The sequence below is a fragment of the Coregonus lavaretus genome (assembly GCF_964263955.1).
Source record: "Coregonus lavaretus genome assembly, chromosome: 38".
Taxonomy (NCBI): domain Eukaryota; kingdom Metazoa; phylum Chordata; class Actinopteri; order Salmoniformes; family Salmonidae; genus Coregonus; species Coregonus lavaretus.
Genome location: NC_140025.1, coordinates 16,138,565 through 16,152,021, shown reverse-complemented (window position 1 = coordinate 16,152,021; position 13,457 = coordinate 16,138,565). Strand labels below are relative to the sequence as shown.

General features: G+C 42.1%; 1 protein-coding gene across 2 annotated transcripts in view; it reads left to right on the top strand.

The window, feature by feature from the left end:
- The window catches only part of LOC311111971 (amyloid-beta A4 protein-like), a 40,927-nt gene extending 35,981 nt beyond the window's left edge, over positions 1 to 4,946 (top strand). For both annotated transcript variants that reach the window (XM_084154916.1, XM_084154915.1), the window contains exons 13-16: positions 1,797 to 2,027; positions 2,300 to 2,445; positions 3,191 to 3,337; positions 4,052 to 4,946. In XM_084154916.1, coding sequence (XP_084011042.1) covers positions 1,797 to 2,027; positions 2,300 to 2,445; positions 3,191 to 3,337; positions 4,052 to 4,153 — 626 coding nt within the window. In that variant the 3' untranslated portion in view covers positions 4,154 to 4,946. The remainder of the gene's footprint in view (positions 1 to 1,796; positions 2,028 to 2,299; positions 2,446 to 3,190; positions 3,338 to 4,051) is intronic.
- The last annotated feature ends 8,511 nt before the right edge of the window (positions 4,947 to 13,457 follow it).

Here is a 13,457-nt window from a genome sequence, read left to right as displayed (position 1 = left end):
ACCTTCAGAAGTCACAGAATTAGTTAGATTGCACACAGGTGGACTTTATTTAAGTGTCACATGATCTGTCACATGATCTCAGTGTATATATACACCTGTTCTGAAAGGCCCCAGAGTCTGCAACACCACTAAGCAAGGGGCACCACCAAGCAAGCGGCACCATGAAGACCAAGGAGCTCTCCAAACAGGTCAGGGACAAAGTTGTGGCGAAGTACAGATCAGGGTTGGGTTATAAAGAAATATCCGAAACTTTGAACATCCCATGGAGCCCCATTTAAATCCATTATTTTAAAAAATGGAAAGAATATGGCACCACAACAAACCTGCCAAGAGAGGGCCACCCACCAAAACTCACAGACCAGGCAAGGAGGGCATTAATCAGAGAGACAACAAAGAGACCAAAGATAACCCTGAAGGAGCTGCAAAGCTCTGCCCATAGGACCACTTTAAGCTGTATACTCCACAGAGTTGGGCTTTACGGAAGAGTGGCCAGAAAAAAGCCATTGCTCAAATAAAAACATAAGCAAACACATTTGGTGTTCGCCAAAAGGCATGTGGGAGACTCCCCAAATATATGGAAGAAGGTACTCTGATCAGATGAGACTAAAATTGAGCTTTTTGGCCATCAAGGAAAACGCTATGTCTGGCGCAAACCCAACACCTCTCATCACCCCGAGAACACCATCCCCACAGTGAAGCATGGTGGTGGCAGCATCATGCTGTGGGGATGTTTTTCCATCGGCAGGGACTGGGAAACTGGTCAGAACTGAAGGAATGATGGATGGCGCTAAATACAGGAACATTCTTAAGGGAAACCTGTTTCAGTCTTCCAGAGATTTGAGACTGGGACGGAGGTTCACCTTCCAGCAGGACAATGACCCTAAGCATACTGCTAAAGCAACACTCGAGTGGTTTAAGGGGAAACATTTAAATGTCTTGGAATGGCCTAGTCAAAGCCCAGACCTTAATCCAATTGAGAATCTGTGGTATGACTTAAAGATTGCTGTACACCAGCGAAACCCATCCAACTTGAAGTAGCTGGAGCAGTTTTGCCTTGAAGAATGGGCAAAAATCCCAGTGGCTAGATGTGCCAAGCTTATAGAGACATACCCCAAGAGACTTGCAGCTGTAATTGCTGCAAAAGGTGTCTCTACAAAGTATTGACTTTGGGGGGGTGAATAGTTATGCATGCTCAAGTGTTCTGTTTTCTTATTTCTTGTTTGTTTCAACAACAAAAAAATATTTTGCATCTTCAAAGTGGTAGGCATGTTGTTTAAATCAAATGATACAAACCCCCAAAAAATCCATTTTAATTCCAGGTTGTAAGGCAACAAAATAGGAAAAATGCCAAGGGGTGTGAATACTTTCGCAAGCCACTGTATATAGGAAATAGGGTGCTATTTGGGACGCATCCATATTCTAGTGATCCTATTTTATTGTTGTCTGTCTTTGTATGTACTAATAAATAATGGTAACTGTTCAGTTAGTCATTTCCCACTCCACTGCAACAGCGTTGACCTTTTCCCTCCTTTTCTCCCTCTCTACCCTTGTTTCTCCTTGTTTCTTACACCTTCCATCCTCCCCTTTCTATTCTTATCATCTCTCTCTCTGCTGCTGTCCTTCACCCTCTCCCCCCGTTTCTATTTCCTCTCCTTTCTCCCACCTTATTCTCTTCCTCCATCTTTTCCCCTCCCTCTCCCCCCACACCTTTTTTCTTTATCTGTCATTCCCTCTCTTTCCCCACCTTTTTCTTCTCCATCTCCTCCTCCCCTCCCTCTCTCCTTCCCTCTCTCCAGAGTTGCTGCAGAAGGAGCAGGAAGAGATGGCCCAGCAGCTGTCCAACCTGCAGAGTGACGTGCGGGTGAGCTACGGCAACGACGCCCTGATGCCCGACAGTCTTCCAGACAGCACCAGGGCCACCCTGGACCTGCTGCCCCAGGAAGAGAGCCTGGACCTGGGCATGGGTCTGGACGGACTGGGTTTCATCCACCCCGAGAGCTTCAACCAGGTCAACACCGATAACCAGGGTAGGTGTGCCTAAAGCTATGATCAATACACCCAGAATCAGGGTAGGTATAGTACAGACTACCAGAGTATACACCCAGAATCAGGGTGAGAACAGACAGAACCAGGGTAGGTGGACTATACATACCACCATGTTATAAACATAACTACACATTAAATGTACCGAATCCATAACTGATTGTAGACAGCTGTCAGGGTCTTGAAAGGGATGACATCAAAGCGAAACTATGTTAAGAAGATACTCATCCTCCCTTTTCACTTTCTCTCTCCCTAGTCGAGCATGTGGATGCCCGCCCTATTCCTGATAGAGGTTTTCCAACACGACCAGTGTCTGGTCTGAAGCCAGAGGAGATCCCTGAGCTCAGGATGGAGGCAGAGGAGAGGCACAGCACCGGATTCGAAGTGCACCACCAGAAACTGGTATCTACACGCACACACATACACATACCACCAAAGCTGGTACACACACCACTCCATTTTGTACATTTGGCCACAGATACAAGCATCCTGGAGTTATCCCAGACATATCCATGACCGAATCCATACCCATATGGGTATATCCATATGTCTATCCATATGTATTGGCTGACCGTGTCCTTGTGGCCAACTTACTAATGCCATGGTAACCAAGGCCTGCCGAGACGACCAGGGTTGGTAACTGGCGTCTGATGCCAGGATGTTAGTTTCACACCAGCACTAATTTATAATTGTCCTCAGATGAACACTGTCTGGAATTGAAAACACAACACACACCACACACACAATAATTGGTGCCCAATTAAATCTCTTATACATTTAGTAATTTTCCTCATTAAATAAGGAAACTATTATTATGTAACATTCATCTTGTATAACATATCATAACATAGCTTTAAGCTTACCTCTAAAATCCCTCGATAATGTAACTCTGAACCTTAATCCCAAACCCCCTCAACTTTACCGCGGCCTCTTTAACACCTAAACAGTAGTCCTAACGTTAGATTACAAATCATGTCTTTTGTATTCAGCCCCATTCCTACTCCAACTTAATTTCACCTTAATGCCTTGTACTCCTGACCCCAGATCTGCCTCCTTAAATCCAGTCAGTGTTTGTGATTGGTTGTGCATTGTGATTTACAGTCCCTCTCTCTTTCCCTCTCCCTCTGTCTCTCTCTCCTCTCTCTAGGTGTTCTTCGCCGAGGATGTCGGCTCTAACAAGGGCGCCATCATCGGGCTGATGGTGGGAGGCGTCGTCATAGCGACCGTCATCGTCATCACCCTGGTGATGCTGAGGAAGAAGCAGTACACGTCCATCCACCACGGAGTCATCGAGGTGAGGGGTAGAGGAGATGTGTGTGTGGGCTTGTATTACTATGCTAGTGGGTACCGGAAATCCCCAAAACATCCCCACAAGGATAGTGAAACAAGGGAAATTATCCTACGAGGACAAAGGCTATTTTAGGCTTAGGGGTTAGATTTAGGGTTACAAAAGGGATTAGAATTTAGGGTTAGGAGGTAGGGTTAGGTTTATGGTTAGGAAAATAGGATTTTGAATGGAAATCAATTTTAGGTCGCCACAAGGATAGTAAAATATATGCTATGTGTTATTGACTTTGGCTCAGTGTTTCCTTTGTCTCTATTTCTATTGTTTATGAGTTTGTTTAAGACTTCTATCTAAACAATGTACATGTACCGTGTCGGCATGGGTACGAATCCGTCCCACTGTCTATCAGTAAACATGTAAGGAGTGGGAACCGCCCCCATTCGTTCAACAACAAAAAAAGAACCAGAATAATGTACGACACGTGTCAAACTCATTCCACTGAGGGACGAGTGTCTGTGGGTTTTCGCTCCCCCCTTGTTCTGGATTGATGAATTAAAGTCACTAATTATTAAGGAACTCCCCTCACCTGGTTGTCTAGGTCTTAATTGAAAGGAAAAAACTAAAACCTGCAGACACTCGGCCCTCCGTGGAATGACTTTGACACCCCGGTGTACGAGGACATACCTTATTTTTGTGTGTAACACATCTCTCTCTGTTCTCCAGGTGGATGCAGCAGTCACCCCTGAGGAGCGCCACCTGTCCAAGATGCAGCAGAACGGCTATGAGAACCCCACCTACAAGTTTTTTGAGCAGATGCAGAACTGAGGAATGACAAACCCTCTTGACCACTACCCAACCCCTCTAACCCTCCACACCCCCACGCCCTTAACCCTATCCCCACCCCAAACCAACCCTATCCTACCCTCAAGCAGTGCAGGTTGGAACCAGGCACCACTATCACTCCTGGTGTAGATGGAGACTGTCCCCTTCAACACTGGTCCAGAGTCAGTTTTTAGTTTTTGACTTGGAATGAGTTGAGGTATGGACTTGGGTAGGGAGATCTGACTCCAGACCAGTGTTATTTAAGGGGGCATTCTCTGGCTGTATTGCCAGCCACACTGTCCCCAACCCTACACTACTGCATTCTCTCTATACACTGGGGAATAGGTGAGGTCTATGGGTCAATGAAGCCTCCTCTCCTCCTCTCCATCTATTCTTCCTTCCTCCCTCTTTCCTTCTCTGTGCATTCTTATGACAGCTGTGCTGCGTTAGGTCACACAAGGCTAGAATGATGATAATGATGATGATGTACTCTGAATGAGCTCTTTATTTTAGTTATTCTATCGTTTCCGGTTTAGTTTTTCAAAAAATAAATTAAAATAAAATAAAAAAAAAACATATGTAAAGAGAAAAAAACAAGTCCTTTTTTAAATTGTGTGTAATGTAACGAAGTAGCTGTTCCTGTTTAGTGCATGATGACAAAAATTACGACGGGGTTATTATTGAAAATAAAAAAGATCTTTGAGTCTCCAGAGATTCTCACGTAGAGACTATCATTCTAGCAGGATTATACATTTAGTATCTTTCTCGTGATCACGTGACTTAAATGACATTGGATAAAAAATATATATGAATCTCGGTGAATGGGCTCTCTGCTTGGATATCATGTTAAATACACTGTAAGAGAGATCTGTGCTTTTTGAATTTAAAAGTTTCTTCTTTTTTTATTTCAACCATGCTATGTTCCTAAAACTGCGGGGGGCTGGCTTGATCCGTATGTGTATATTATTATTATTATTATTATTATTATTATTATATAATTGTGATTATTATCTTTAGTTTATTGCGTTGGCATCCTATTGCGTTGGCATCCTATTGCGTTTGCAGACTTTAGGAATCAGTCCTATTTAATTGTTGATTTCTTTTTTTTGATTTCATGTTGTCGTGTGTTTTTTAAAGATAGGGGTATGTGGCGGGAAGGCCGGTTCCGGACGAGGGAGGGGGGTGGATGATTCTGTGTGTTCTCCAGTCTAGTTAGCGTTTTTGTTCCGGTTCTATGTTTCCGCAGAAATAAACAACGCTCTTCTCTGTAAATGTTTTGTGATATATAAGAACAATCCAATACCATTTTGGGCTTACTTACTCTTCCCAATCTGTTCCTTTCTTCCTTCGGCTCATCCTTCTCTCTTTCTCTCGCTGTTGAGACTAGAAACAGAACATGATCAGTGCAGGGGGGTGTGCATGTGAAAGATGGAGAGAAGGAATGAGGAAGAGGTAGAGGGAATTACTAGCTGTTCCAGATGGATAGTCACAGGCAGTCAGTAAAATGAATTTACAACCCCCTCCTCCCCTCTTTCCCCTATTTCAGGCATGCTACTCACCTCTCTCAAGCACTTGTCTAGAGCCAGCCATACGACGACCTCTACCATGGCCTATAAAGCAAGTCATTGGATGGACTACAGTTTCAGTGAGGAGTAGTGCAAAATAGAGGCCGGGGATAGGGTGCCATTTTGCGACACAGTACTAGAGGAGGTAAGGCAGTGTTTTGGTGGTATGTAGAGCTGTGTGCATCACACACTGCTGCAGGTGGGTCAGTCCTTTGCTTGGGTTTTCAGAGGGTGCATTACCTCACTATAGCCAGAATAAGGCAGTATAGAGTTAGAGAGAGCAGGGTTTCTTTGTCTTTTTCTTTCTCTGTGGCTTTATTTCCACTGTGTGTAATTGTGCAAGCCATTTGCTTTGACTGGAAAAAAACGCTTTCTATTCCATAAATAAAGTTTTGAATGTACATACAGCTCTCACTGAGTCATGGCTATTTTCACTACTGTCAAAGCCCATTTGAATTATAGTGTGTTTTTATTAATAATGCACTATGTCCTTTTAAGCACAGGACCAAATGAATTTCACTGATCTAGATTTTGTTTTTCTACTGATACATAAGGTACCAAAGGAGAGAAAATACTCATTGTCCCCTAGTGGATCCACACAGACCACAATTAAATTACCTGTGTGTGTGCATTCACATTCACACACACTTAACCTTCAATTCATTCTGGTCACTGCAGTCCAAATGTCAGCAGGCAATGTTTACACACGCAGACACACACTACACTCTCAGAAAAAAGGGTACGGTTAGGGTATTGTTCCCTGGGGTACAAAATATCAATATACACAATGTACCTTCAGAGGTACACACATGATCTCACATGGTGCTGTTTGTTACGTTTTAGTGTACCTGTGCGGATAATGTAGTATAATGGTACATTTTTGGACCCAATATTTTGATTTTAAAGGTACAGTCATCACACACTCTCAAATAAATGGGTACGGTGTGAAGGTACATTTCTGTTTCCCAGGGTGGAGGCGTGGATTAGTAGGGGTGTAGCTTTCAGTCAGTTGTTTTTGGCCACCCTTGAATGGATGTGTTGTACCAGTTTAAGTGGTGAATGGTTATATTAAAGTTTGAGCATGTCTGGTGCCAGAAGTCTTTATAAAGGCTTACATAAGAGCATGTGACAATAAAGAGCTGTAATTAATATTGTAGCGACCGCAACACTGAGCGACCTTGTCAAGAGGTAAAGACCTCTTGGCGTAATGGTTAGCGTGTTGGCTTGACAATCGCAGGACCCAGGTTTGAGTCCTGATCTGGGCTTCTCCCTGAATTTGCTCCATTGGTGTCAAAATTGGTCTCGCAAAGAGTTGTGTACACGTGAGGGACTTGATATAGAGAAGAGGTACATTTTTGCAACAGAAACTGCATCCAACAGATGGCTTTATCACTGTGGTGGTACCCTAAAAGTGTATATTTTCTAAACGTACAGTTTTGTGCCTGTGGACTATATGGTACACTATTGGCTTTAAGGTATATATTGCAAGGCACCCTATGTAACGCAAAGTAACATGATTACGGATAGTCCTGAATGAATCGTGAATAATGAGTGAGAAAGTTACAGATGCACAAATATCATACCCAGTGGCCAACAGTCATTCAGGCAGAGCCCCACCTGTTTAGCTAAAATAAAATAAATGTGTGGCCTGTTTTGCATGTTATTTTGGCATTAATACGTTTCACATATCAGTTTGCAAACAATGTAAAAAAATTAATAATCATTGAGTTAATAAAGACGCATACAAACATGGTCTCCTTTTTGCTTTCTTGAAGAAGGCAGCTCCAAAATGCAGGTGTTTCAGCCTAGCTCAGTGCTTTCTGTGGTGGTGGGGCAGCCAGCTGAAAATACGGAGCGTAGGGGTTGATAATGTTCTCTAGTTGCGTAGTGATTGGCTCAGTGTTCTGTCACTCATGGGGACACTACGTCACCGCAACATCTACAAGGAGAGCTCGAAAATTCAAGCCCCTTGGGTGCTGCCATAGATTTACATTAGAATTGCCCATCCAAGAAGGCTCAAGGTCATTGGCCACAGATAAAATGACGTCAAATCACATTACAGTGGGGAAAAAAAGTATTTGGTCAGCCACCAATTGTGCAAGTTCTCCCACTTAAAAAGATGAGAGAGGCCTGTAATTTTCATCATATGTACACGTCAACTATGACAGACAAAATGAGGGAAAAAAATCCAGAAAATCACATTGTAGGATTTTTAATGAATTTATTTGCAAATTATGGTGGAAAATAAGTATTTGATCACCTAGAAACAAGCAAGATTTCTGGCTCTCACAGACCTGTAACTTCTTCTTTAAGAGGCTCATCTGTCCTCCACTCGTTACCTGTATTAATGGCACCTGTTTGAACTTGTTATCAGTATAAAAGACACCTGTCCACAACCTCAAACAGTCACACTCCAAACTCCACTATGGCCAAGACCAAAGAGATGTCAAAGGACACCAGAAACAAAATTGTAGACCTGCACCAGGCTGGGAAGACTGAATCTGCAATAGGTAAGCAGCTTGGTTTGAAGAAATCAACTGTGGGAGCAATTATTAGGAAATGGAAGACATACAAGACCACTGATAATCTCCCTCGATCTGGGGCTCCACGCAAGATCTCACCCCGTGGGGTCAAAATGATCACAAGAACGGTGAGCAAAAATCCCAGAACCACACGGGGGGACCTAATGAATGACCTGCAGAGAGATGGGACCAAAGTAACTAAGCCTACCATCAGTAACACACTACGCCGCCAGGGACTCAAATCCTGCAGTGCCAGACGTGTCCCCCTGCTTAAGCCAGTACATGTCCAGGCCCGTCTGAAGTTTGCTAGAGTGCATTTGGATGATCCAGAAGAGGATTGGGAGAATGTCATAGGGTCAGATGAAACCAAAATATAACTTTTTGGTAAAAACTCAACTCGTCGTGTTTGGAGGACAAAGAATGCTGAGTTGCATCCAAAGAACACCATACCTACTGTGAAGCATGGGGGTGGAAACATCATGCTTTGGGGCTGTTTTTCTGCAAAGGGACCAGGACGACTGATCCGTGTAAAGGAAAGAATGAATGGGGCCATGTATCGTGAGATTTTGAGTGAAAACCTCCTTCCATCAGCAAGGGCATTGAAGATGAAACGTGGCTGGGTCTTTCAGCATGACAATGATCCCAAACACACCGCCCGGGCAACGAAGGAGTGGCTTCGTAAGAAGCATTTCAAGGTCCTGGAGTGGCCTAGCCAGTCTCCAGATCTCAACACCATAGAAAATCTTTGGAGGGAGTTGAAAGTCCGTGTTGCCCATCGACAGCCCCAAAACATCACTGCTCTAGAGGAGATCTGCATGGAGGAATGGGCCAAAATACCAGCAACAGTGTGTGAAAACCTTGTGAAGACTTACAGAAAAAGTTTGACCTGTGTCATTGCCAACAAAGTGTATATAACAAAGTATTGAGAAACTTTTGTTATTGACCAAATACTTATTTTCCACCATAATTTGCAAATAAATTCATTAAAAATCCTACAATGTGATTTTCTGGATTTTTTTTCCTCATTTTGTCTGTCATAGTTGACGTGTACCTATGATGAAAATTACAGGCCTCTCTCATCTTTTTAAGTGGGAGAACTTGCACAATTGGTGGCTGACTAAATACTTTTTTCCCCCACTGTATATCTATCTAACGTAGCTTTGATTGGACTGATCATGTCAACATCATGGGCGGTGTGTTCAATAGGGCGATATGGGCGACGCACTGCCAAACGGGAAAAGGAAGGGATTTTTTTTCTAATCAATTATATCATGGCAACAGTAGTTCAGTGTTCACGTCTGATCTGCCAGCCACTAAATGTCCAATCAGGCTAAAGTCGTGCTTCAAATGTCCCCGCCCGTTTTGGGGCGATTTCAGTCAGGTTGAAAATCGCCCAGAAGTCTCTCATAGCCTCTAATGTAAAATATTTTTTTTTCAAATTTCTGAGCTTTCAATACATTCTCTATGGGTGTCTGAGGGCTTGCACTTACGCGCTTTCGTCATACGTAACGTAACGTAACCATGAACGGCAGACAGCAACGCTTGGACAGCGACTGGTGTAACCGACATGCACCATCTTTCAGAAAAGATTAAGAAAAATGAGCTGTCAAAGACCCACATTGATAGCTGTTTGAGATTGTCTGCTTTGGTGAGAGTGAATATTGCCACTCAACTGGATGAGGGATACAGGCTAGCTGTCCGCCGCCACAACGATGAGGTTAGCAACAGCAGAGTCGTGAACACTGTCTACGAGAATCGAGACGACCTCATAGAATGTTTTGAAGCCATCCGGACGGGTTCATTGGGTTCATTTGACCAGCCCACCGTACCAGAAGCTACAGAATAAGGACATCGATGCTGTCTTTATCAAACGTGCCCTCGACAGCTTCGCAAGCAGTGTGCAGGCCATAAGGTAAGATAAAGATTAAACAATATCATTCGATCTTTCTCAAAGCAGAGCTTTATTTGAAAATGTATGCATGAAAGGAGACTGCATTTGTGTTTGAAATTACATTATTGTCATTATATATGGCCAGTGGTGTAATCAATCTTATTTTATATACTATGTGTACTGTACAGTGGTGCTCATAAGTGTATGAACACATTCTAAAGCTGACTAAAAAGAGGAATAAAAAAATAAAAAAATCATCTTTTGGAAATTGATCTTAATGACTTAATTAAAAAAGTTGGAAAATCCAACCTTTAAGGACACCAATTTTCTTTTCTTTTTTATTCCTCTTTTTAGTCAACTTTAGCATGGGATCATAAGCTTATGAGCACCACTGTATACTGTGCTGAACATCCAGGCTATGTGAGACACAAAGGCTAACTTAAACACTAAAGACTTTATGCATCCCTGCCCATTTTAAGTGGAACTGAAGTATTTGTACTATACATGGATACATTGCATATACCTGTGCATCACATAGACAACAATACTGTACAAAGCCAACAAACACATTGGTCTGTTTGCCTTCAGGGACTCCTCTCAACAGCAGCTGCAAGAAGCAACAGGAGCCAAAAGACCCAGAACAGCTTTGAGAGAAGAGGAGAAGCAGAGGCTGTCTGAAGAGGTCTGCAACACCATCCTGGATCACACCAAAGAAAGGTTCTCTTTCTCTGGCCACCTTGTGAGTGCTACCTTACTGCAAGCAGACATGTTTGAAAGGTACTGCCATTCAAAAAAATAAAAAATCTGTTCATGTTCATTTTTACAAATCTATACAATTGGCCAGAATATGGTTGTTCATATTTACAAATCTATACAATTGGCCAGAATATGGTTGTTCATTTTTACAAAGCCATACATATTGTTTATGCAGTGTTGAGGAATGTGAAAGAACACCCTTGATTATTTTTACTGTGATAACTTATTTTGCTTTTGTAAGCCAACACTTTTGAGATCAGTCAATAAATGCTTCTGGTATTGACTTATATGCTGCCCCTGTCTTCATGTTGTTGCTGGACATATCTTTTTAAAAATGTGTGTAGGTCACCTAAATCATCAGAAAAATTGCCCCTCCTGAGAATTTTTTCAGGAGCCGCCACTGGTCAACATCATACTTTCAAAATCTTTGCTAGCAAGCAGTCATCATGAATCAAGTCGACAATCTACTGGCAAATCCTTTTCAATCCTTGTCATATGAAGATAAATGATAGATAAAATGTATCAGTACTCATCGGCCAATGGACATAAATATTACACAACAAGTTGGAAATCGTAAATTCAACAATGAGTGGTTTGGAAGAAACAGTGGCTAACTGCAAGCATTGCAAAACAATCACTAGCCTACTATTCAGAGGACTGGGTATGTGGTCCAAATCTGGGTTTAAGGGTCTTTTTTCCAAGCTTAAAAGGATAAACATTCACATGCAAGACCATGGGCCAGAAAAAGGTTGAATACATTGGCCATGCTGTCAATCCAGCATGACTTCTGCCCGTTCAAACAACTGGAAACTCGGAACTGGGAAATCTCAGACTTCAGTGAGTTCAAGACAACTGGGAACTCAAGTCCAAAAATGTATTGTATGCTGCTGCATAAATTATGTAATATGCCAGGGAGATATGTACTGTATACTGTAGCTAAGAAAGTAATACAAAGTGTATGTTGTGTAGTAAGCTGTTAGTAGCCCATGTGCCTCACCCTAATAATGTGGTCCCTTTCCCCCTCATAACTTAGCCTACTGTTCTGACTTGGTGGTGCACATGTAGCCTATAGCCTGTTTTAGAGAAATGTAATCATTGAATATTGTAAGAACTTTCATTGTCTGCTTATATGCACCCTTTATTTATCCTACAGTTCTGACTTGGTGTTCAGGGAGAATACTGTAAGAATGGCCCATGTTCTGAATTCTGCCGCTGTACATTTAAAAAGTGCTGAACAAGTAGTTATATTGACTACGTCCATCCTAGCTCGCTCATTAATGTCTTAATCGAAATTACGGATTGCCTCTTATCCGCTCGTCCTCCTTATGCCATAGTCTCAATTGTCAGTAGAAACCCCATTTGTTAAACACGTTAAGCAAGTCAGCCATATCAGCTATGTTTTTTAAAAAGGCAGCAAATGAGGCTGAATTAACTGTTTCCCTGCCAGACAAGGCTCCGCTGATGGCCAGGTGGAGTGGTGGAAAGGATTTACTCCATGGTGCTGAAAAGAAAGCTCTGCTGTTGGGACAGCAATATGTAGACCCTAACAGTTTGTGGGAACGGTTTGTCATTGTTTTAGTGCAATTAATGTATTGTTTAGTGTTGTGGCTTTGCTGGAATGCATCAAAAAAATTGTTTTTGAGTTTGTCCCACCAATATTTACATGCTAAAATCGCCACTGATCATACCCCCAAGACATGCTAACCTCTCCCCATTACAATAACAGGGGAGGTTTGCATTTTGGGGAAATATTTGTGCGTCTGTAACGTTCTCATTCATTCACGATTCATTCAGGACTATCCTTAATCACATTAATGTAGAAGTGTTTAGAAACATTATCTATTCTTATTTACAATAAAAGTGACTCCAAAATTACACAATACATTATTTACCATTCCTTTCTATTGGGCACAAATTAATCTGAAACACAACCGAAACAAACAGAAACTGCATCCAACAAGTTTGTATAGTCACAAGCTTGATGTAATCATTGCGTGCTAGGAATATGGGACCAAATACTAAACTTTTGACTACTTTAATACACATATAAGTGAATTTGTCCCAATACTTTTAGTTCTCTAAAATGGGGGGACTATGTACAAAAGGGCAGTAATTTCTAAATGGTTCACCCGATATGGATGAAAATACACTCAAATTAAAGCTGACAGTCTGCACTTTAACCCCATAGTCATTGTATCATTTCAAATCCAGAGTGCTGGAGTACAGAGCCAAAACAACAACAAATGTGTCACTGTCCCAATACTTTTGGAGCTCACTGTATATTTAAGCAATAAGGCCAGAAGAGGTGTAGTATATGGCCAATATACCATGGCTAAGGGGTGTTCTTATGCATGACGCAACGCAGAGTACAGTCGTGGTCAAACGTTTTGAGAATGACACACATATTAATTTTCACCAAGTCTGCTGCCTCAGTTTTTATGATGGCAATTTGCATATACTCCAGAATGTTATGAAGAGTGATCAGATGAATTGCAATTAATTGCAAAGTCCCTCTTTGCCATGAAAATGAACTTAATCCCAAAAAAACATTTCCACTGCATTTCAGCCCTGCC